Source organism: Pholcus phalangioides, unplaced genomic scaffold (genome assembly GCF_987345545.1).
Source record: "Pholcus phalangioides strain wild (caught in Gottingen) unplaced genomic scaffold, Ppha-v1.0 ptg000020l_1, whole genome shotgun sequence".
Lineage (NCBI taxonomy): Eukaryota > Metazoa > Arthropoda > Arachnida > Araneae > Pholcidae > Pholcus > Pholcus phalangioides.
In genome coordinates this window covers 9,438,162-9,460,924 of record NW_028301613.1, presented here as the reverse complement: position 1 = coordinate 9,460,924, position 22,763 = coordinate 9,438,162, and the positions used below count along the sequence as shown (strand labels likewise).

Here is a 22,763-nt window from a genome sequence, read left to right as displayed (position 1 = left end):
ATTTTAATAATTGAATATAATTTGCACAAGCTGTTTAAATGAAACGTTGATCAAGTGCTCGCGAGCATTGAGCACTCTGGGTGCTTCGGGGAGTACCATGGTACTTGCGAGTAACGGATTGAAGATGCCTGATCTAGACAGACACTTAAGCATGATGATAGATCAAATAACAAGCGTCTAATATGGGACTTGGGAAAATGTGAATAGGAAAAAGAATATGTGAAATCCGTCCTTTGAAAAGGCCTTGGTTAATCTAGTGCAGTGTTACTCAATAGCCAGGCCCTGGCATCCGCCAAACTGGGCCATTAATGGTTTATTGCTTCATTTCTATTGATTTAGTTTTTGTGATCTTGGTAAGAACACCCAGTGACATTAGCTGCATTGCATATGCAGCGTTTGACGAATTGAATTGTCGAAATGGCTAGAAGATTGTCTCAGCTTGAAGGTGACAAACTAAATTATTATGGCCACACCCGAAGAAAAAGCATCCCTGTATAAGAGTCAATGGTGTTCGACTGCAAATATCTAAATGTATGAATATCTTAGAGATCAATATCTTATCTATTGATCATCAGTTCAAATTCACGACGCATTGCAACACAAGAGTTAATTAGTATGGCTGTTGCATTCCCAGATTCATTTTTAATTATTTATCCAGTGTGATCATTGAATGGATGACAAGAATGAATGACATTATACGTACGTTTAACAATAAACATTTATTCAATTAACTTTTAGAATTTCGTCGATGGATTATCACAGTTAGTTCTCTCTCTCTTAACATTATTTGGCACAGTAAAGGAATGCTCTCACCGCCTTTTCTGGAAATTCATGTGTTAATTTAGATCATCCATTATCCAGTCCAGAAAATCACTTTTGACCACGACCTTCGATGCACCACGATCTGAGAAAACCCTGGAGATGAGTTTCGCACGGTATTGCATCCAAAGCGTCTGCTGATACCACAGGCCAACCTTCATAGGAGACAGCAGGTGGTGAACAGCGAGAAAGGCCCAGAGGCAGCTGGTCTGCTGGTCTGGTTTATTTACCTTAAATCGGTACATTCCAGAATCGGTTATGAATGCCGTTTTGTCCCGATCCTCTAGCCGCACTGGAACTTGCCAATACCCTGAGGCCAGATCGAACGTAGAGACGTATCGTGCGTCACCCACTCGTTGTAGAATTTGATCGATGAAAGGTAAAGGGTACCGATCGGGTGCCGTAATTTTATTCACCTTTTTATAGTCGACGACAAATCGCCAATCACCAGTTTTCTTTTTGATTAAAAAACACGGGGAAGCCCAGTTTGTGGAGGCAGGCTCAATGACGTCATCACAGAGCATCTGTTGCACCTGCTCTTCTACTAATTGTTTTTTCCATCGCGGAAGAGAAAAAGGGGATCGAAAAACCGGTTTTCCGTCAGTCACGATCTTATGCTCAGCAACGTGAGTTCTACCGGGAGTGTTTCTGAACAAATTCGGAAATTGTTTTAACAATTCAAACAAACTTTTTTTCTGATCGGAATCAAATTCCGATTTACTTACTAAATTTTGCATTTTTTCCTGATCAACATCTCCTTTATACGACAACAATCCTCCTTTAAGTTCAAAGTTTTTGAAGTCAACTATAATTTCAGTTTTACTCAAAATATCACTGCCGATCAAGATCCCAAATGGGACCCTGGCGAGCACTATCAGATCTGTGTGCACGACACTGTTTCGTATCTCCACTTGGGCCCGAAGAATCCCCACAGGCTGACAGTACTCACCGGATGCCAACTGAAATCTATCACCGTGATAGGGTCTAACTTGATTAGTGGGTGAACCAACCTGTCGAGCCAGATCGAAACTGATCGCTGAACAATCGGCACCGGTATCAATTTTTGCTGTCAAAATCTTGTTGTTAACTCTCACAACTGGATTAAGAAAACTAAATTTTTTACTAGGGGTCTTTTTACCCATGGATACACTACCCCTTCTCATGTATCCCAGGTCTAGTTTCCCTGATTCCCATTTGATTTACAATTTTTTACTATATGGCCGACTTGACCACAACCAAAACAGGTAACTTGTCGAAAAAATTTATTTGTCCTAAAAGGCCGTCTTGAAGGTTGTACTACATTTTGTGTAGGTCCCACACAATTTTTTCTAACTTCAGGTTGAAATTTCTCAACACAATTTTCACAAGATTCAAAATTTTTACGAGATTCAATTTGGACATTTTCACGCGTTGCAAGAAATTGATCTAACATTACAAATAATTGTTGCAAAGAATTAGGCTTCCTACCTTCCAAAAATGTTCTCACATTATAGGGTAATTGTGACATTATAAGTTCAATTTTGTCCGACTCCGGAACGGTTAAATCGAACGACTGAAAAAGATCTAACTTATGTAATACGAAATCAAGGTACGAGCCCGTCGAAAACTTTTCAGAGAATAAAGCACGAGCTAATTCAACCCTGGTATGATACCTTGAAAAGGTTTGTAATAACAAGCCCTTGAAACTTTCCCACGATTTATGGGGGCCCCATTTTTCCCATTCGTGCCTGCCTATCGTTTGCCACCAGGCCTGAGCACGACCTTCAAACGTGCTTACAACTAACTCGATCTTATTAGGAACACTGTAAAGATTAAAATACGATTCACATTTTAATAAAAAGCTTCTAACGTCTTCTCCACTACCTGAAAATATAAGACTACCAATACTGCGTTGGGTCAATGGAACCAAAGCATTTGCGGGATTTAAAGGTAATGCCGGGGGAAGTATTACATGCGTCTCGTTATAAGGATTTGACATTGTTGGATAAGTAAAGTTCATTTGTGAACCATTATTCGATTGTGAACCACTTGGTTCCGGTTCAATTTGTACACGAACATCACCTAAATTTCTAGGCGTACTATGATTATTAGAATTCATCTCTAAAATCAATGTTAAATATCAAAAAAAAAAAAAAATTTTTAGCGAAAGTACTTTCCACCCGCGGTTTGCCACACTTACTGAGAACCGGTCGAGCCCCCAAAATTGCAACGTCCCTTATGGGAGTTGCTTGCCCGGTTCGAAATATCCAGCAATAAAGTGGCAAACGACAAGTGGAAAATAATTAGAAACAAACTTTCGCATGAAATATTATTATTTATTCAATTAATTATATGGGTTAGTTAATTTTAACAATGGATTAGTATATCTTGGAGCCCTCTATTTGACACTAGCAGTAAAGATACTGGCTCACCAATTGATGATCAACAACAGTCAACCTGTGCAGCGATCGGACATCCGATGTTGTTAGCTTTTCCGTAAATACCAGAGGAGTTTTCTCAGTTGAGAACCGGAACACCTTGATCAGTTCCTGGGGGCCTCTCGGTTGAGGGCCAGACCACCTTGCTCAGCTCCGGGGGGCCTCTTGGTTGAGGGCTGGACCACCTTGACCAGCTCCGGGGGCCTCTCGGTTGAGGGCCGAACCACCTTGATCAGCTCCGGGGGCCTCTCGGTTGAGGGCCGAACCACCTTGATCAGCTCCGGGGGCCTCTCGGTTGAGGGCCGGACCACCTCGATCAGCAATGAAGAATTTTGACTGTGAAGATGTTTTATATTTTGATTCCGGACCTGCCGGAAAACGGATTCAAATAATGTAGATTATTGCATTTTAACAATTCAGCCTAAGGCCAATAGATACGGTAGTAAGACGCTGAACCGTCCTACTAGAGGGCTTCAGTTGAACAGAACAAGATTAGACGAACGCAATGTGAGAGACAAAGAGGGAGGAATTTATACTCCCCTTTTACAAGAAATTTGGGACCACATGTCCTCGCATGGCCTTTTCGCCTCAACAAAATTATCGAATTTGCATATTCATGCGTCACTATTATAAACATTACAATTTAATTACATTGAAATCTGGCAACATGACACAATCCGGAGAGCTGATCAGACTCTCCCGATTATGTAAACATTACTAACATAACAATATGAAATGAATCGTTCCGACGGAGGTCTGCAGCCCCCCGCCGAAAATAAGTGAGTACAACACTATATTTTCGTATCCGCACAACGAGACTTGCAACAACTCCCCCGGGAGGTTCTTCGATAAAAATAATTTAAACTGGGCTAAGCCTCGCCCAACTATACATATATTGGATCAAACCCCTCCACGAAAATAGCGGCATCGTCGTCATGAGGGAAATTAATTTATGTGGGACATCAGTAGCCCGACCTCTGGCCCGTTCTCGTTCGACAGCCGAAAGACCCCACCCGCCGACTGCCGAACTAATCGAACACTCTGGCCCTTACCGGTTCGCCAGTGGGTCCTCGGGTGGTTTCCGGTAACTGAGAGGTCCCTGGGGTCTAAAATAAGAAGGAACTTTCCACATAACGACAAGATCACCATTAACGTAGAGGGATCGGATCCCGATACGTTACAGCTACTGATCACTCCACATGTTCGATGAGATTGTGACGACCTTTGAATATCACAGAAACATCGCTGACAGAGGTGCCGAAGCACGCTCTTCCGCAACTATTGCATTCTTTTGAATGAGAGATTACCTGGCGTATATATATACACACACACACATATATATATGCCATTACAGGGCGAGACACCTTAGAATTAGTAACTGTTTTGAAGATGAAGGAATCGAGCTGAAGTAGGAAGCATCTGGTATTCAAGAGCATTCCCATAATGCCTCTTGATTGAACCAATCACAAAGTCGAAGGTGCAGCACTGAACTTTTATCTAATTTACATATCTCAGAGAGAGAAGAATAATATTGCACAAAATATGTTACAAAATCTGGCAACGTAAAATAAAGATGGCGGCCAATCGGCGACATGATCCCGCCGATCGATCTAGAAAACAAAAATAAGGTTTTAAACATTAAAATCTATAAAAATGAGTAGAATAAGGACCATTAACATCACCATTTCCGGGGGGACCTAAATGGTAATGTTATAGCATGTGATGAAACAAATGGTCAAGGTTCAAGATACCATGCAGAAATTGAGACGCATATAAGGCCCACAGTGGGATATACGCTTAAAATTTAGAAATATTTTGTACTGATCAGTTGTGCAAAAACAAAATTCACACGCAAGCCCCATCTGGTATGAAAATCCAACACAGTGACTGCGTAAATTACTAGATGTTGCTCAATGTCCGTTCTTGTATGTGACTGGGGCATACAGAACTACGGCTAATGATGGGTTATATACTGCTACAGGGAACCCTCCTCTCAGCTTGTATGTCGAATACAATGTGCGTCTATCTACAATCCTGCAGTTGGATAGAAAGATTTTGGTGGTCAGAATTCTGATAAGACCTGATGACTATATGAAGTGAACGATAAGAATTGGCTTCATCATCCTAGTGTGGACTTATTTCAAGATCAAAATCCACTGCCTGGTGAGGAACAATACCCATCAGTAGGGATATGTAAATTTCGCATTTATTCGTAGAAAGAACAGGTCTGAAATTCCGTATTTGTTCACAAATAATTTATTTTGTGACAAAAAAAAAAAATTAAAAAAGAATAAATTAAATATATTTGAAAAAAATAGCATATTATAGGTTTTTGGCTAAAATGATTTTTCTGAGGTCCCCTACTTTGCTAGAAATGTTTACTTCCGATAATTTGATTGAATCAGATCTCATTTTCATGAGGCCCCTCTGCACTTGAGGTTTGTGGGCCGTGCTCGGCTGGATCCATGCATTAACACGACACTGGTTGGATGTCACGTGTAAAGTCAATTTATTTTAACTCTTTTCTGCTGCTGTCTTCAGTAGAATACTATCAAGAGTCCCGTTTATCCTACCGAAAAAAAAATCAAGCACCCAGACCTGCCAACTCTCCCGATTTAGGCGGGAGACTCTGGATTTTTCATCCCTCCTCCCGCTCTCCGGATTTGTTAAAATTTCTCCGGATTTTGGCAGAAAATTAGATTTCACGTTGTCGTGGCGTCAATAATTACCGTCATCGTTAGGGAAAACACCCGTAGAGGACAGCCATAGTCATTTTCATCGAGCAGCCGTAAAAAAAAGTCTTTGTGACCTCATTTAAGCAACTGGCGAAAACGCGCCTTTGTTTTCGTAGCATTTATCGGCAATCATTTATCAGGGGCATGACCTTCGTTGCCGAAATTCCTGTATAATCGTTATTATATTCAATTAACAGCCGTGCGGTAAACACATTTATTTGTCCGCAGTTTTGTAATTTGAATTTTTTAAATCGTTTCTTCAGATTAAGCATCTTCAGAAAGAAAATATAAAACTTTAAGCTATATACAGCTAAATATAAAGCTCTTAAGAATTCATATACCCAAGATTATCAATCACTGATAGCATCCACGAAAGGAAACACATACTTTATGAACAGTATGTAGATGCCATTTCTCTATTCTGCATGGAAAGAATGGCATAGAAATAGAATTATATTCTTCTCAGGGGCAATGCAGAACGTGCCTTGGGGGGGGGGAAGAATGTAACTTTTTCTTAATTTATTAAAAAAAAAAAATTTTCGAATTTTTTTTTTGATTGAGTCTATGAGTGTCGAGGGTGGGGGGGGGGGGGTACCCCCCTCGGGAAAATCTCCGGATTTCTGGATTTCAAAAGTTGGCAGTCTGAGCATCAACTGTTGAGCTTTCAAAGTTTCACATAACGACAGAGTTGAGGCTCTAGAAACTGCAATTAAATACATTGAGCAACAAGAAGAAGCTATAGGAATCTACATAATGATGTTGCAGAGGTGGCGAAATTTGACAGTGAAGAAACGGCACTCGTCAGGAAAGCAGACTAAGATTAAAAAAATGTTTTAAATCATCACAGGATTGAACTTTTTTAAGTACTATATTTAACTTCAAAATATTTTGTAACTGTATGTTCATTTTCTCATTTAATGTTTTCTGTTGTTTTGCTGTAAACATGATTATTAGGTTCATAATGTGTAAAATTATAACATAGTTTTTGACATTTAATAGGCTTTTCCTTAACACCTCAGTATTATCCCACGTTTTGCCAGCCCATTTCATGTTGGATAAGCGGGACTCTACTGTACTCATTTGTAAATTTTTTTTCCCCGTATAAATGCCCTTGAAATTTGAGCTTAAAAGATTTCAAATCTACTAACTTTATCCACAAAACATGTACAAATGGAAAGTTTGATTCTTTCAAATTGTCGATTAGCATAATTTTCCTACAGAACTCGGAAACGAAAGTCAACTGAACCCGTATTTTAGGAGCTAAAATTTCATTGTGAAAACTTTTTTTTTAAGAAACTTATATATATATGCTGGCGTAATTGTCTTCATATTTATTGAGAAAAGCAGCAATATTTGCTCAGATGAATGACACCTTTGAACCACGAATTCTGCTTCTTACTACAAGCTTCGGGAATAATTTTGCTGCCAGTAATAGCCTACTTATACAGTGATGCTTTTTTTCTTTTTGGTAGCACTGCTCATTTTTCTTGAGTGCAAAAAAAGTTATTTTCGTCTTGGCCACAACAGAATTAAATTCTTTGGATTCTTTAATGAATGCGTCACTCACAAGATTCACTTTATATGCCCAGCACTGGTAGTGCATATCTGGTTCAGCTGCAGCAGCATTGGTAGTCAAAATGTTGCCACCAAGAAGTGTATTTAATAATTTGAAGCATGCAGTCATATAACGCATGGAGTCTGATACTAGATCCTCTATTTTCGTATTTAGTTTCATATTCTTTTAATGTGTCAATTATAGCCCGGAAACACACGGAAGAATTAATGATAATATTTAAATTGAGATCTTTCAAAAAGTTAGTAAAAAATGAAATTTTTGCATTTATTCGTCAAAATTGGCAAATTTTGCATATATGGCAGTTATTTCGTAAATACGGAATTTACATATCCCTACCCTTCAGATAGAGCTATCAGCATGTTCATGGACAGATCAAGAACAAAGACAGCTACTGCCTGTGCAAATGCTGTTGTGAATGCAGATGGATCAGTTGAAAAGGCTTGGAGTTGACGGCTGCGACAAGGAAACAGCATTTTCCAAGTGGAGGTTCTGGCCATGCTAGCTGCCGTGGAATGGGCGGTTAAGCAAGGTCAGCAGATGACGATATATACTGACAGTGCGTCTAGTATTAATGCGATTTATTATCAGCGCACTCCACGTGAGAATACTCGGCGAATACGCAAGCATTTATGCAACCATCCATCTATCAGTGTCAGATGGGTCAAAAGCTATTCTGGGTAATGAAACTGCAGACAGATTTGCCATAGAGGGTCTTAATCTCCCAATAGCAGGACAGCTCTTGCTGCCACGCAGTCACGTCAAACAGGTGTTAAAAAGTGACCTGTTACAAAAGTGGCAACTGCTATGGGACAAGAATGCCCATAAAGATGCCTACAAGTTAAAGAAATGACAAATCGAAGCACACCCATCCTTTGGGAGTGCTTCGATATCTCTCAGAGATGAGAAGCGAGGTTTTTCCAGTCTTCAAAGGTTTATTGCTTCATTTTTACCAATTTGTTTCCCATTTATCTTGTATATGCCCAGGCCTTCCACAAGAAAAAATAAATCAACCATGCTGCAGGATTCGAAAGGCCGAGAAACACTGGTCTAGTGGCCCCCTATGCCGAGATTTTTAGCGGGCTCCAGCCAAATTTTTCACAGGCCCTGTATAGTGAATTTATAGTGTAAAAAAACAATAAGAATTATTTCATTTAGAGTTCCTGGGCTGGGGAAAAGCCCTTTACTGTGCTTCCCTCAGAATTGGAAAATCGGCTGGACGATGTTTGTTTTATTAAACGATGGTTTCGGCTCTCATATATAAGAAACCTAATTTTTTTATTTTACCTGCGTGTGTTAATGCAATCAGTAGAGAAATGGGCTCATTCGTGCACATTCTATTAAGACTGTGTTTTCTTGTGATGCACATATCTATCTGTTGATTTGCGTTGATTCCAACGGCAAACTGCCGATTTCGAAAGAAGGCACCGATTATTGAACCGACTGAACAAACTGCTCCATCAGTCACACCTTGCTCCATTCAACGTGGTTTGGGTCTTTCATTCTGTTTTGAACCTACTATTGCTATGGATCTCAGCACAATGCTGATGCACACAGCTTAATATTGATCAATAGTGTGTTCAGTAGTTTTGCATTCGCAGGACACGCTTTCAACGAGCGCTGGTGCACCCACAGAGATTTCTTTGAAAAGTTTAGTCATAGGTAGTGAAGAAACTCAGATACGACAAAAATATTGATGATGGGTGGGGATCTAGGGTTGCCAGCTGTCCGTATATACGACTTGTAAGGGCGTATACAGGAATGGATTGCATTGAATCGTCATGAAAACCTGAGGGCTTAGGTGATTTCGCAAAGTTGATTTAAGTTTCACTAAGTTGTTGGGTGGGGATACGGGGGGGGGGGGCACAATGAAGACGATCCTCCCCGATTAAAAAAATATATATATATTGATATAGGCAGAAGAGCAGAAGGTGGACATTAGCCTCCCCCCACCTTGTTAGACAGACAGCCTGTATCCACTTATACTTTTGCGGGGGGCCTTAAGTGGCTTGAGCCCTTAGGGTCCAGTTTCTATGCGGCATTGTATTTAAATCAACTTTAAATTTAGAAGTTTTTAAAAATTTGAAATAGAATTTTCAGGTCTTTTTTTTTTTTTTTTTTTTGTTAATTTACTTGCATTCTCGCTTTGCATTAAGATGCTCTATTTTATAACCCCCCCCCCCCCCAGATGTTCGCTACTCACAGTTTGGGACCAACTGATGTAAGAAAACAGTCCAGCATGGCTCATTTTGTCGAATGCAGGGCTCCCACTCGTTCTACTTTTCCTACTTTTTAGTAAAATGTCATACTTTTCAACAGAATTTATATAATTGATTTTGAGAGGGGAATCATGGGCATATATAGTGCCAAATAATACAAATGTAGTAGATTGCAATTAACGATTCTGCCAAAGCAGAAATTGTATTGTTTTTAAGGTTATTTGGGGGCGGGATGTATGTTTACCATTTGGTGGTTTAGTAATTTTTCATTTGCTTAGTTTGAGGGTTCTACAAATAGAGTAGTCAATAAAAACTTCTGCCTGGCTGAAAAAAAAAAAGAATTTGTATTTGCTAAACTTCATGGTTTCGGACAGTAATATTCATCGTTTAAAATTATGGTGCACATTTTGTCTATAAGTGAAACAACAGTTTGCATAACAAAGCAGTTAGGTACATAGACCTATTCTATGTTTTGTGACTTTGATAATACCTAATAGCATTCAATTTTCTTCTGTATTTTTAGGGCATGCAGAGGGACAAACAATATTTACAATGATCAAATAAAGAGCTAGAAATGAAAGTGCTTCATTTGTCAAAATGATTACATTACTTAACTCCTGTCATATATTGCCATACAGCAATTTCCAACCAGGGAAGTTGGGTGGGAAATGAAGGCACCATCTAATGGTCACTCCAGGCTCAGTAGGTAAAGAACTTATTTCTGATGTTCTTCCCTGGGCTCGAACTCAAGGACCTTGATGGTAACCTTCATAGTGGAAGACGAGCATCTTACCACTGCGTCACTATGGCAAAATAATTACACGGGCATTGCGCACTAAAATTTAAACAAATCCTTTTTAAAAGCGATGGACAACACAGTAAAACCATCTGGTCCACTTTAACTTATATATATTGGACCTTGTAATTTACACATTTTGCTTTTGGAAGTGGTATCAGAAGAGCATCATTTTTAATAAACTTACAAATCTTCATAATTGCCATGTGTATTGTCAAAGAGAGTTGACAGACTGGACTGTGGAAGACTCCCAAAAAAAGAATGTAATATATATATATTGTGAGGAGAGAGCAGAAAAGAGTTATCTGTGGGGTTGCCAAGACCCTATTTTGACCAAAAAAATTTTTTGTAACTAAGTGATTTTTATCATTTTGCTTTGGCTTGAGTCAATCTTACAGGATACTGAAATAGTGTGCTATGAAAAAAAATAATTTGAAAATTTTCAATTGTCAAATATGTGTCCATTAAATTCAAATTATATTGTCCATGATTATATATGGGGTAGCTTTTTTCTAATTTTTGAATGATGCCCTGTAAATGAGTAAAGGTCACAGAAAAGTCACCAAATTTTGGTATTTGGTAGACACCCTGCTAATACACTGTTTTGGCCAAAAATTGTTTTTGTTACTAAGTCATTTCTGTCAGTTTGCTTTGGCTCGAGTCAATCTTATAGGATACTGAAATAGTGTTATGGAAAAAAAATTTTAGAGATTTTTTATTATGCTATGATTGTTGTCTAAGGAGGAGTATCCTCTTCCCATCCTACTTTTTCTAATTTTTTGAGTGGGAGTCCTGTTTTCTCTATTTTGCAAGTAAACATAAAAAAAAAAATATTAAATGTTCTGTGAAGTCTGCTGACAGTCGCCTGCTCATGCAGAATCCTCATCCAATTTTTTGCCTATGGCTTTTTTAAAATTGAAAATGCATGTTATTCATACCGTTCTGTCTGCAGCTACGTGTGTTCCCCCTTCTGCGCATTATTGCCTCTCAATGGTATCTTGAGGTGTTGAAAGCTCCCTCAGTGTTTGTAATATTAAATACAATCTGCATAGGAAATGCCTCACATCTTGAAGCTAAGTATTTGTAAATGGTTGGGAATCCCCATGTGAAAGTTTTTTTTAAACAATTTTAAAAAGGAAGAAAAACATCACCTCCATTAACTGTTGGTCATAATGATTCTCAGAGCTTAACATGTGTAATTTTTCTGCCGAAGATCTAGGTATCTCGTTTTTGGATTTCACAATAGGTGAATTCTGTCAAGGGTTTGCACTAGGACTCTTGTTTAATTTGTTGTTAAACTACAGCGTTATCAGTGATATCCATGCAGATTTTAACTAAATCTGTTTGCTATTGAATCTTGTTCTGAAACCAGACTGCAAATTTGTTTCATTTAATTACCAAATTTGAATTGATATAGACCTATATTTGAAACTACTTGTTTAAAGTGTCATGCTGGAGCACATAAGGAAGGTTTTTCTTCGATGGGAATGTAACAAGCATACCTTTCCCACATCCTGAATGGGGCTCTCCGGCTGGGATGTTTGATGGACCCCTCTGCAGTGAATTTATATCATAAATTTATAGCCGCCTGTCAGTCGAGTGGTTAGGGAACTAGCTTCTCACTGCGCAGGTCTGGGTTTGAATCCCGGTTCGGGCATGGATGTCTACTAACACTAACAAATTCCCTGGACGGATCATGCTGATCCCTTGGGAATATGTGAAGATCACGTTATTATTATTATTAAAACAAAAAAATGATGAGAATTGTCCTGTGCCCCGGGGGGGGGGGGGGGGAGTCCTGTCAGCCCCATCCTTATGGGGGGGGGAAGGCATGATAACAGGGTGAGTTTTATATTTATCATTTTTAAAGTGCAAAATGAAATATTTATTTCACCTCTGTTTAACTTTTAGATTTTTTTCAATTATTAAAAAGAGTACCTTGAATAAGTGATTATAGTCTATTTCAGAATGGCTATATTTCCTGCAAGATGATATACCATACCTATTTCTGTTACGATTGCTAACAGCCATTTATTGATTAGCTTCCTCAAAAAAAAAAATTTAAATATTAATTTTTCAAAAACGATGGGAGAAACAAATAATATGGATAAAATGTTCTGTCTCGATCACTGTGAAATGGTCATGATGTGATATACAACAGAAATTCAAATTCTATGTGCCGAGACTCAACAGGACCACAAAGTTAAAAAAAATACAGTAAAACCTTGGTAAGTCATCCTAATAAAATGTTGACTGATTATTCAGGAAAATTAAAATTATAAATTTGAATTTTTTAATTCCTAAAAAATATTAATAATCACCAATATTTTGACTAATTTTCTGCCTTATTCTGGCAGAAATGTGCCATACAAATTTTGCATTGTAATTTTTTTTTTCGGTTAGCGATCATACTTGTTTTCCATTTTGGTTGAGAAAAATAACATTGTTTAGCTAAACTGTTTTGTGGTTTTTTTACATTGGTACCTTGTGTAATTAGCATGGTGTGCTTAATTTTTATACTGTCATTACTCCGGAAAAACGTCAAAAAATTCAGTCGTGTCAAAGAAACATTAATTTATAGTTGTTACAACTGGAATCAATAAATGAAGAACTATTCAATGAATCTTTTTTCTCCTTTTTCCAAATTTTATAATTGGTAAAAAATTCTTAGAAATTGTCAGATAATGAATGTAATCAATTACAGAAAAACCTGAATTTTCTAATATATAAAAAACATTAGCAAACGGGTTGCGTATTATAAAAGTAAGTCGCAGTGCCTGAGGTTCAGGAAGGAAAAAGAGGTTGGGAACCATTATGGTTTAGCTTCAAAATCCTTTTTCACATTTTTTTCCCCAAAGGTTTGCATTGGTATAAAATCCAGAAAAAAAATTCTCAATGCATTGTTGATCAACAATGTGTTATTGAAAAAATTTGCAAAATTAAATTTTAAATTTATACATAAATTGCCACGTTTTTAAGACAAATAAATTCAATTGGTCGAATGGTAGATGCGTTTCGGCTCTTCAATGGCGAGCCGTCATCAGGACTTCGTGGTCAGAATTCACACGAATGAGTCGTGGAAGAGTGATGTTTACGTCTGGTCGTCCGAAGAGTTCGCCTTTGTATTTGCTGCGTCCGAGTGGTCTTTGGATGCGAATTGGGGAGCCATCTGTTGTAAAGTGTTGAAAGTTTTGTCACGACTGAGGTTAATAAAGCCTGTCCAAGCTGACAAAATAGGCGGTGTGTTTCTTCCATCATTAACGAGGAAATTTTGGCATGTTCTGATGATCCCTTGAGAAAATTCAATTCAGAATTGTGTGTTGCTTTTTTAAAAACAAACGCTTTATCAAAATCAAAATAATGTGAATGTTGCCAACAGTGTTGGGCAATAGCCGAATTATCCGTCCGTCCCTTCTCAACATGCTTTCAGTGTTCGAGAACTCGAATATTTAGATTTCTTCTAGTTTGGCCAATATATCCATTTTCACAATTCTTGCATGGGATGAAGTAGATACCAGATTCTTTGGAGGGTGAGATAGGATCTTTCAGATGGGAAAAGGTGAGTATATTTGTTGGCTGGAATATTGTATGGAAGTCAAATTTCTTGAAGATAGAAATCATGAAACTTGAAGAATCGAATGGAAGAACAACGGTATTAGAAAACTGAGTCAGCTGGGAGCAGGTTAGTGGTGCATGTCTGGGTAATTTTTCTGAGGACCTTGTCGATGATAAAAGGTGAAAAACCCCGATTAGAAGCGATGTCACGAAGGATATCGAGTTCATTCTGGAGGGAGGCTGAATCACTGCAAAGTTTTAGTGCTCGATGAACAAAAGAAGAAAATGCAGAAAGTTTCTGATTGGGAGGATGAAAGGATTTTGCATGAGGGGGCATGGAGATAGCGAATGGCTTACGGTACACAGATGTATGAAATTCAGTGTCTGTCTTTTTAATGAGCACGTCGAGAAAAGGCAGCATATTATTTTTTTCTATTTCATAGGTGAATTCAATATGTGGGTCAATAGAATTCATAAAATTGAATAACTCAGTGACATTAACATCAGTCTCGTCAACTAAAGTGAATGTGTCATCAACATACCTGATCCAAAGTTTGAAGTGGTGGGTTTCCAAAAGTTTTGTTTCGAAAAAATCCATATATATGTCACAGAGGATAGGCGAGAGTGGGTTGCCCATGCTTCTGTTTGGCGGTAAAACTTTCCAAACACTGAAAAATAATTGTGCGATACACAAAGTTAGGTGAGTTGACATATTTCTTCGATTTCAATCGAGGAGAAGTGGAATTCTTGCAGACGTTGTTTCAGGAAAGAAATTGCACCGCTGATGGGAATGTTAGTAAACATGGATTTGATATCGAAGGAAATCATTGTAGCGTTATCTGGTTGAATGCTGCGGATGATGGAAACGAATTCTGAGGAATTCTTTGCTGTGAAACGATGCTTTACACGTGAAACAACAATATGAAAAGAAACAACAATATTTTCATCACTCAAGCTGACAAAGGTGGCCAAATTGTTGTACTTGATAAATCCATGTATCAAGAGTCGGTTGAAAAATTAATTAGCGATGGACCATACACTTGTCTCAATACGGATCAAGCTCCTACCCTTCTAAAATTGGTTCAAAAGAAAATCAATCAGACTCCCATTCTACATTCTTCGACCAAGAAATGCATCTTTCCATCCGCTGCAAACTGCGGGAGACTTTATGCTCTTCCAAAAATACACAAACCTTCATTTTCAGTAAGACCTATAATTTCTTGCATTGGATCACCTACGCATCAACTTGCTAAATTTCTCGTTGAACTTTTGTCCCCTCTCTGCAAAAAGCATCGTTTCACAGTAAAGAATTCCTCAGAATTCGTTTCCATCATCCGCAGCATTCAACCAGATAATGCTACAATGATTTCCTTCGATATCAAATCCATGTTTACTAACATTCCCATCAGCGGTGCAATTTCTTTCCTGAAACAACGTCTGCAAGAATTCCACTTCTCCTCGATTGAAATCGAAGAAATATGTCAACTCACCCAACTTTGTGTATCGCACAATTATTTTTCAGTGTTTGGAAAGTTTTACCGCCAAACAGAAGGTCTTGCCATGGGCAACCCACTCTCGCCTATCCTCTGTGACATATATATGGATTTTTTCGAAACAAAACTTTTGGAAACCCACCACTTCAAACTTTGGATCAGGTATGTTGATGACACATTCACTTTAGTTGATGAGACTGATGTTAATGTCACTGAGTTATTCAATTTTATGAATTCTATTGACCCACATATTGAATTCACCTATGAAATAGAAAAAAATAATATGCTGCCTTTTCTCGACGTGCTCATTAAAAAGACAGACACTGAATTTCATACATCTGTGTACTGTAAGCCATTCGCTATCTCCATGCCACCTCATGCAAAATCCTTTCATCCTCCCAATCAGAAACTTTCTGCATTTTCTTCTTTTGTTCATCGAGCACTAAAACTTTGCAGTGATTCAGCCTCCCTCCAGAATGAACTCTATCCTTCGTGACATCGCTTCTAATCGGGGTTTTTCACCTTTTATCATCGACAAGGTCCTCAGAAAAATGACCCAGACATGCACCACGAACCTGCTCCCAGCTGACTCAAAACAGTTTTCTAATACCGTTGTTCTTCCATTCGATTCTTCAAGTTTCATGATCTCTTCTATCTTCAAGAAATTTGACTTCCATACAATATTCCAGCCAACAAATATACTCACCTTTTCCCATCTGAAAGATCCTATCTCACACTCCAAAGAATCTGGTATCTACTTCATCCCATGCAAGAATTGTGAAAATGGATATATTGGCCAAACTAGAAGAAATCTAAATATTCGAGTGCTCGAACACCTTAAGCATGTTGAGAAGGGACGGACGGATAATTCGGCCATTGCCCAACACTGTTGGCAACATTCACATTATTTTGATTTTGATAAAGCGTTTGTTTTTAAAAAAAGCAACACACAATTCTGACTTGAATTTTCTCGAGGGATACTTCATCAGAACATGCCAGAATTTCCTCGTTAATGATGGAAGAAACACACCGCCTATTTCGTCAGCTTGGACAGGCTTTATTAACCTCAGTCGTGACAAAACTTTCAACACTTTACAACAGATGGCTCCCCAATTCTCATCCAAAGACCACTCGGACGCAGCAAATACAAAGGCGAACTCTTCGGACGACCAGACGTAAACATCACTCTTCCACGACTCATTCGTGTGAATTCTGACCACGAAGTCCTGATGACGGCTCTCCATTGAAGAGCCGAAACGCGTCGACCATTCGACCATTGAATTTATTTGTCTTAAAAACGTGGCAATTTTTGTATAAATTAAAACCAGACAAAGTTTCTCATTTTTTGTGATAATTAAATTTTAAAATTTAAAAAAAATTGTGAAATTGAAAACAGTAAATGTAAAAAGTTATATGATTGGTACTTATTTATTATGTAGATTTTATCAGCTCAAAACGACCAGGTTGACAAAAATTCAGACCACAACCACAAATATTTAGCTACAGAAACAGAATGTTGTTTTCTTAGCCCACAATTAATACATTGTTGACTGGTCAAAAATGGTCTGAATTCTTGTCATACTGGTGGTTTTGAGCTGATAAAATCTGTATAATAAATTTTTACCAGTCATATAACTTTTTACATTTACTGTTTTAAGTTTCAAAATTTTTTTAATTTTGTTATTTTTACTTCGTACGTTAATGTGCACGTATGGTTTTTGGTTTCAAACAGAATGGCAATAGCCATGGGTTTTTTATCGTACTGTCCAAAATCTTGTCACAATAACTATTCATAAGTTACATTTACATTATATATATGTTATATTAGAAGCACATTTTTTAAAAAATAATGATTTTTGAAAATTTTGGATATTGAAGGATATTACAGAAATATATTCCACTTTAGGGAAAGTTTTCTCAGCATGTAGGTAAATCTAGTCAAGGAAAAATAATGCTTTCACCAGAAGAAGCACTCTTCCTCTTGGAAAATGTGAGTATTATATATAGTCCTTTTGTGTATATGTTACTAGACAATTTAATTTAGGTCAGGGTTCCAATTAAAATTTTGCCATATGCTGAAAAATGGATGAAGCTGTTTGCTCCAAAGCAGAATATAACAAAAACTGTGACGTACCTTATACTAGAACAATCAGTGCTATTACTAAACAACACACGCACCTCATAAGTACTTCTCTCAGAACTTCTAACAAATTGGTATCTGTCAGAATGTGCAGTATATGTGTTGTGAAGTTGTGTTTCTGAGAAATGTTTGTTTTATGTTTAAATATACTGCTGCAATCAGTCTTCCGAATTCTGAAGCAACAATGTGTAGGAACACCATTATTGGAAGTTTTAAAAGTCGCGAAACGAGGAGAAAGTCATGGAAGTCCCGAAAAAGTCAAAATTTGAGTAAATGTCACTGATTTTTTTGATTCCCCGGAGATAATTTTTTCCCCTAAAATCTAGGCTTTGGAGAAGCAGTGGCATTCAATATTTTTTCTTTTCCCAAGTTGTATTCATACTTTTCTTGCCCGGGGGGGATGGATGAATGAGTAGCAACGGAAAAGAACAATGTCAACGTGTAGCCACTCTACATTTGGGGCAGACATTATATGGGTGAGACAAAAAAAAAAACCAATTAAAACGGTGAACAAAAAAGAACTTTTCTTTCTTTGCTTATTCGGACCTTTCAACATCTGTAATAAAGCAGTGTTCTCACGATCACGTGATAATTCCTGGGGGGACTGTAATAGACCACGGCAGTAGGAAATCCTCTTGGGAACAATATTGGTCAACCGTAGGAAGGACATTACCTTCCCCCCAGAAAGTGGAGCAGATCTGTTGGATCTTTGGGTGGTCCTCAAGCCAGAGTTTTTAAATAGTGGGGGTTCTGTAGTAAATATATACTGAATGAATGAACGCCAGGGTCTCTGTCACCAGACTTATCCCGTTGCCGAGATCTCTTCCAGTCAAGCTTCGTGGCAGAATCTGGAACAAAGTGAGTGCACCTAACAGTCTGAGTGTGTAGCTAGTGTTGTGTATATTTCAGTGCTGCCATCTATACTTCAAATTGTGAGTGAAGTGTAATGATTGAATATTTGTAACGTTGTAGGCCTGTTGCTCTCTGTGGCGAGACTTTTTAACGAGGAGATCGGCTCGCATTCGCGCCTTGAAGTTGGGAACCACAGAAAACCAACTTCAGCCGACCACCACTGTGGAGTTCGAACCCGGATCCTCACATCCCGAGTCCGTCACTATAACCACTCGACCACCACAGCGGCAGTAAATATATACTATGAAAAAACAATGGTGATTGCAGGATTCGTACGGGTCAGGGAAAACCTGGAAAAGTCAGGGGAAAATTTTTTTATTCAAAAAAGTCAGGGAAAACAGGGAAAATGACCTATTTTTGTTTTAATACCTGGAAATTTCAGACAACAACCTGGAAAATCGTCACGATTGTCGTTTGATCGGAAAAAAAAATTGTTAAAAAAATAATAAAGAGGGGAAAAAAATTCCGTCGGGATATAAAAGGGAATTCTGATAACATCGTAAATATTGATAATCTGTAAAATATCGCAAAAACTATACAGTAGAGATACTGCCGAGGAGGAACGAGGATGTCGTAAGTCCACTTGGAAAAGCGTATTGCTATGACCTTATCGTAACTCTTTCTAGTGTTTCCAGAAACATCGTAGAAACGATGATTACAAAGCTGAGTTGCGATAATTTCGTAAGTTGGCTGCAGTTAGGAACGGCGAATGACGCACGTGTATATTTTGATTTCCACTTCGGTATTTTTATTTGAAAACAATTTTTTGTGTTGTAAGAAAACTTGTGTGTGGGTGGATTGTCAGTAGGCTGATGAGATCGAAGCAGTCAAAAATGATCTGTATAAATCATTGTGGCAGCGCTTTGCGGCAAAACTCGTAACAAGGGCAGATAAGTTATCCAGAACCATGACAAGCATATGAAATCAGAGGAGTTCAGTGAACAACCCCCGATTGATAAACTTCTCAGTTCTAGCGCTTACGCGAGTGCAAGCCAACTGTAAAGAATTTTGTTGCAGTGAAACCAACTACATCTTTGACTAATTATGTCACAAAGGAAACAACTGTAAAGGCTTAAATATTGTGGGCACTGAAATTGCAGAAAAGGGAAAAATCTTTCATTTCTTAATTTTGTTCCATTTTTCTTCTCCATCAGGCGTATTTGAAAAATCATAAATGCATGTAAAAAAAATCTATGATTATGATGTCACTATGATATTGTAATTAAAATTATTAATTTCATAATTAATATAAAAAATTTTATAATTAATTTTTTGTAAATTTTTATTAATTTATATCAACTTTTTGATTTAAAAAAACCTGGAATTTTTTGAAAAATTGACTGGAAAACCTGGAAAAATCAGGGAAATTGTTTTAGGAGAATGAGTATGAACCCTGTGATTGTCCTGGGTCTTAGGGCTGCAGCACTGTCATCCCTATCCTTGTGGGGGCAGGGTGAAAAGGCACAAAATTTTTTCCTCGCGAAGAAAGAAAATTTTTTAAAAAAATTATCTATTATTTTTATTTTTGATCGCACCGACTAGCAATAGCGAATGAAGAAATTGTACAGCATACGCGTGGGACAGAATGATAGCATGAAAGAGAAGACACAGACATCAGGTTTGTTCGCCATTAATTGTGTTGCAACACAACATTTAGGCCGAATTTAAAGGAGTACCACAGTGTTTTCAAAAGTATGCGTCGCGGCTCCTAGGAGTGTTGTGGCGAGCTGAAAATATTGATTTGCGCTCTTATTTATGCTTTGAAGTTGTTATTTTATATGGTGAAAATATTTGCCAACTTTTTGGGAAGCCGCCGATGAACAGTGAATTATGCAAGGGAGGCAGCTGACGAAAGAGAACCATTGGAATGCGGTGGAAAGCTTGCAATCCAGACCAACACCTAGACATGACGATAGAGCAAATAACAAGTGTCTAATATTGGACTTGTGGGAAAATGTGAATAGGAAAAGGAATATGCAGGAGTGGAAAATCTGCTACTATTTCCAATGTCTGCTACATTTTCCTACAATTTCAAGTCGTTTGTTACGTTTTGTTAAAAAAATGCTGAAATTCTTTAATTCTGCGTCATCTTGCGCCAAAAATAAAATTTTCTCTTAAACTTCGAAGTTGCATCTTAATAGAAGCAGATTTTTCGATAACATGATTTTTCCTTCCCGCAATTTGATTTCTTGGGGCCACAAATAGAATTAGCTCGAGGCCCCCTCCCCAGGCTTCTGACAACATATAAAATAGGGTCAAACTTTACAGGTTGTCGCTCATCCGTAAAACATTATTTTATTTTACAAAAAAAAGTTGAATCCTTTGATTTATGCATTCCTTACATTAACAGACCTGCCAACTCTCCGGATGAAGGCGGGAGACTCTGGATTTTTAACCCTTCCTCCTTCTCTCCGGATTTGGTAAAAAATTTTCCGGATTTTTACAGAAAATTGGATTTTCTGCGAGCTTGCACATTGTTGTGCCATCAATGACTACCGTCACCCATAGAGGGGAGCTGTGGTCATTTCTGTCGAGCAGCCATAAAAAAGTATTGGTGATCGCATTTAAGCAACTGGCAAAGATGTGACTGTTTACGCAATCATTTATCAGGGGGTATGACCTTGGTTGCCAAAATTCCTGTATAATCATTGTATTCCATTAACCAGGAGTGGAAAATCTGCTACAATTTCCGACGTCTGCTACATTCTTCTACAATTCTCACAATTTTCCCCTCATTTGCTACATGCTGCTACAAAAACGCTGAAATTCTTCAATTCTACGCCATCTTGTACAAACAAAATTTTCCCTTTGGAAACTTTGAAGTTGCATCACAATAGAAGCTGACTTTTCGTTGACGCCATTTGTCGTCCTCGCAATTTTATTTCTTTGGGGCGGTAAATAGAATTAGCTTGAGCCCCAGGATTTGGCCTAAGCTTCGGACAACATATAAAATGGGATCAAATTAAGCAAATTACTGCTCATCCACGTAACAACAACAAAAAACAAAAATCCTTTAATCGCTGTTTCCAGCTATTTTTTCAAAAAAATCTACTTTGATTAATTTTCACAAAAAATTCAATCTGAGTACATCTTTTTTAAGTAAAAAAAAACGTGATCCTCACGTATTCCCAAGGGATCAGCATGATCCGTCCAGAGAATTTGTTAGTGTTAGTAAACATCCATGCCCGAACTGTTTTCACTCCCTATTTTTAACTGATTTGTGATTGCTCCGTGTATTTTAGCAAGCATCTTTGTCCAGCATCTTTAACAGATTTTCAGTCTCATTTTGCTTCCAAGTTTTCTATTATTTTCTACTATTCTTTCGCTTGATATGCCATTTCCTTTTACGTCATTCACTGACATGTTTAGTGTTTATTGGAAAATGGTTTCCAGCTGCGCATTAATTAAAATTATTTTGTCTGGACTATGGTCATAATTGGTTTGAAAGGTATTTGATGTAAGATTCCATCGAAGCTTATTTAGGCTGGCAAGCAGAGGTAAAAAAAATATCTCGACTTTTCTTTGGGTATGTGGTAGACACTGATAATGAAAATAATAAGGTAACAAGCTACCATCCCTCGCAGCTACAGTGACCATTTTTGTCACATCATTATCATATTCTGCATACCAGGGGTAATTGTATTTGGGATCTACAGTTTATGGCCGATTTCCAAAACGGTCACAGTTCCAGAAGACGGTGATTGCCCCTTTCAAGATCTGAATACTATGAGAAACATTGGTCTGAATCATAAAATATGAGATGATGTACCAAACCTGTGAAATAAATTGCCCTGGACCTATCCTTTTTTTCCAATGATCATCCCACACAGGCTAAAGTGCTTTTAGATAGAGCAGTTATACCGACAGAAAGGGGCTTCCACAGCTGGGAATGTGGTTTACCTAGGTGATTATTTTCTATGGACACCCAAGTCACAATTCTTCACGGGTCCCTTTATTAAAAAAATATATAATAGCCCCTGTGTGCAATCATGTGAAAGCGCAGGGAAGGCTTGACACAAAATTCTCACCCCTGCAAGACATCATTTTGGTGAATGTCTGGCATATAAGCCACATAAGTAAAAATTATCTGGGGGAAACTTGCAG

General features: G+C 37.9%; 1 protein-coding gene across 3 annotated transcripts in view; it reads left to right on the top strand.

The window, feature by feature from the left end:
* Positions 1-22,763, top strand: part of Tsen54 (tRNA splicing endonuclease subunit 54) — a 104,305-nt gene that overhangs the window by 12,930 nt on the left and 68,612 nt on the right. For all 3 annotated transcript variants that reach the window (XM_089248497.1, XM_089248494.1, XM_089248495.1), the window contains exon 4: positions 17,514-17,597. In XM_089248497.1, the coding sequence (XP_089104623.1) occupies positions 17,514-17,597 (84 nt within the window). The remainder of the gene's footprint in view (positions 1-17,513; positions 17,598-22,763) is intronic.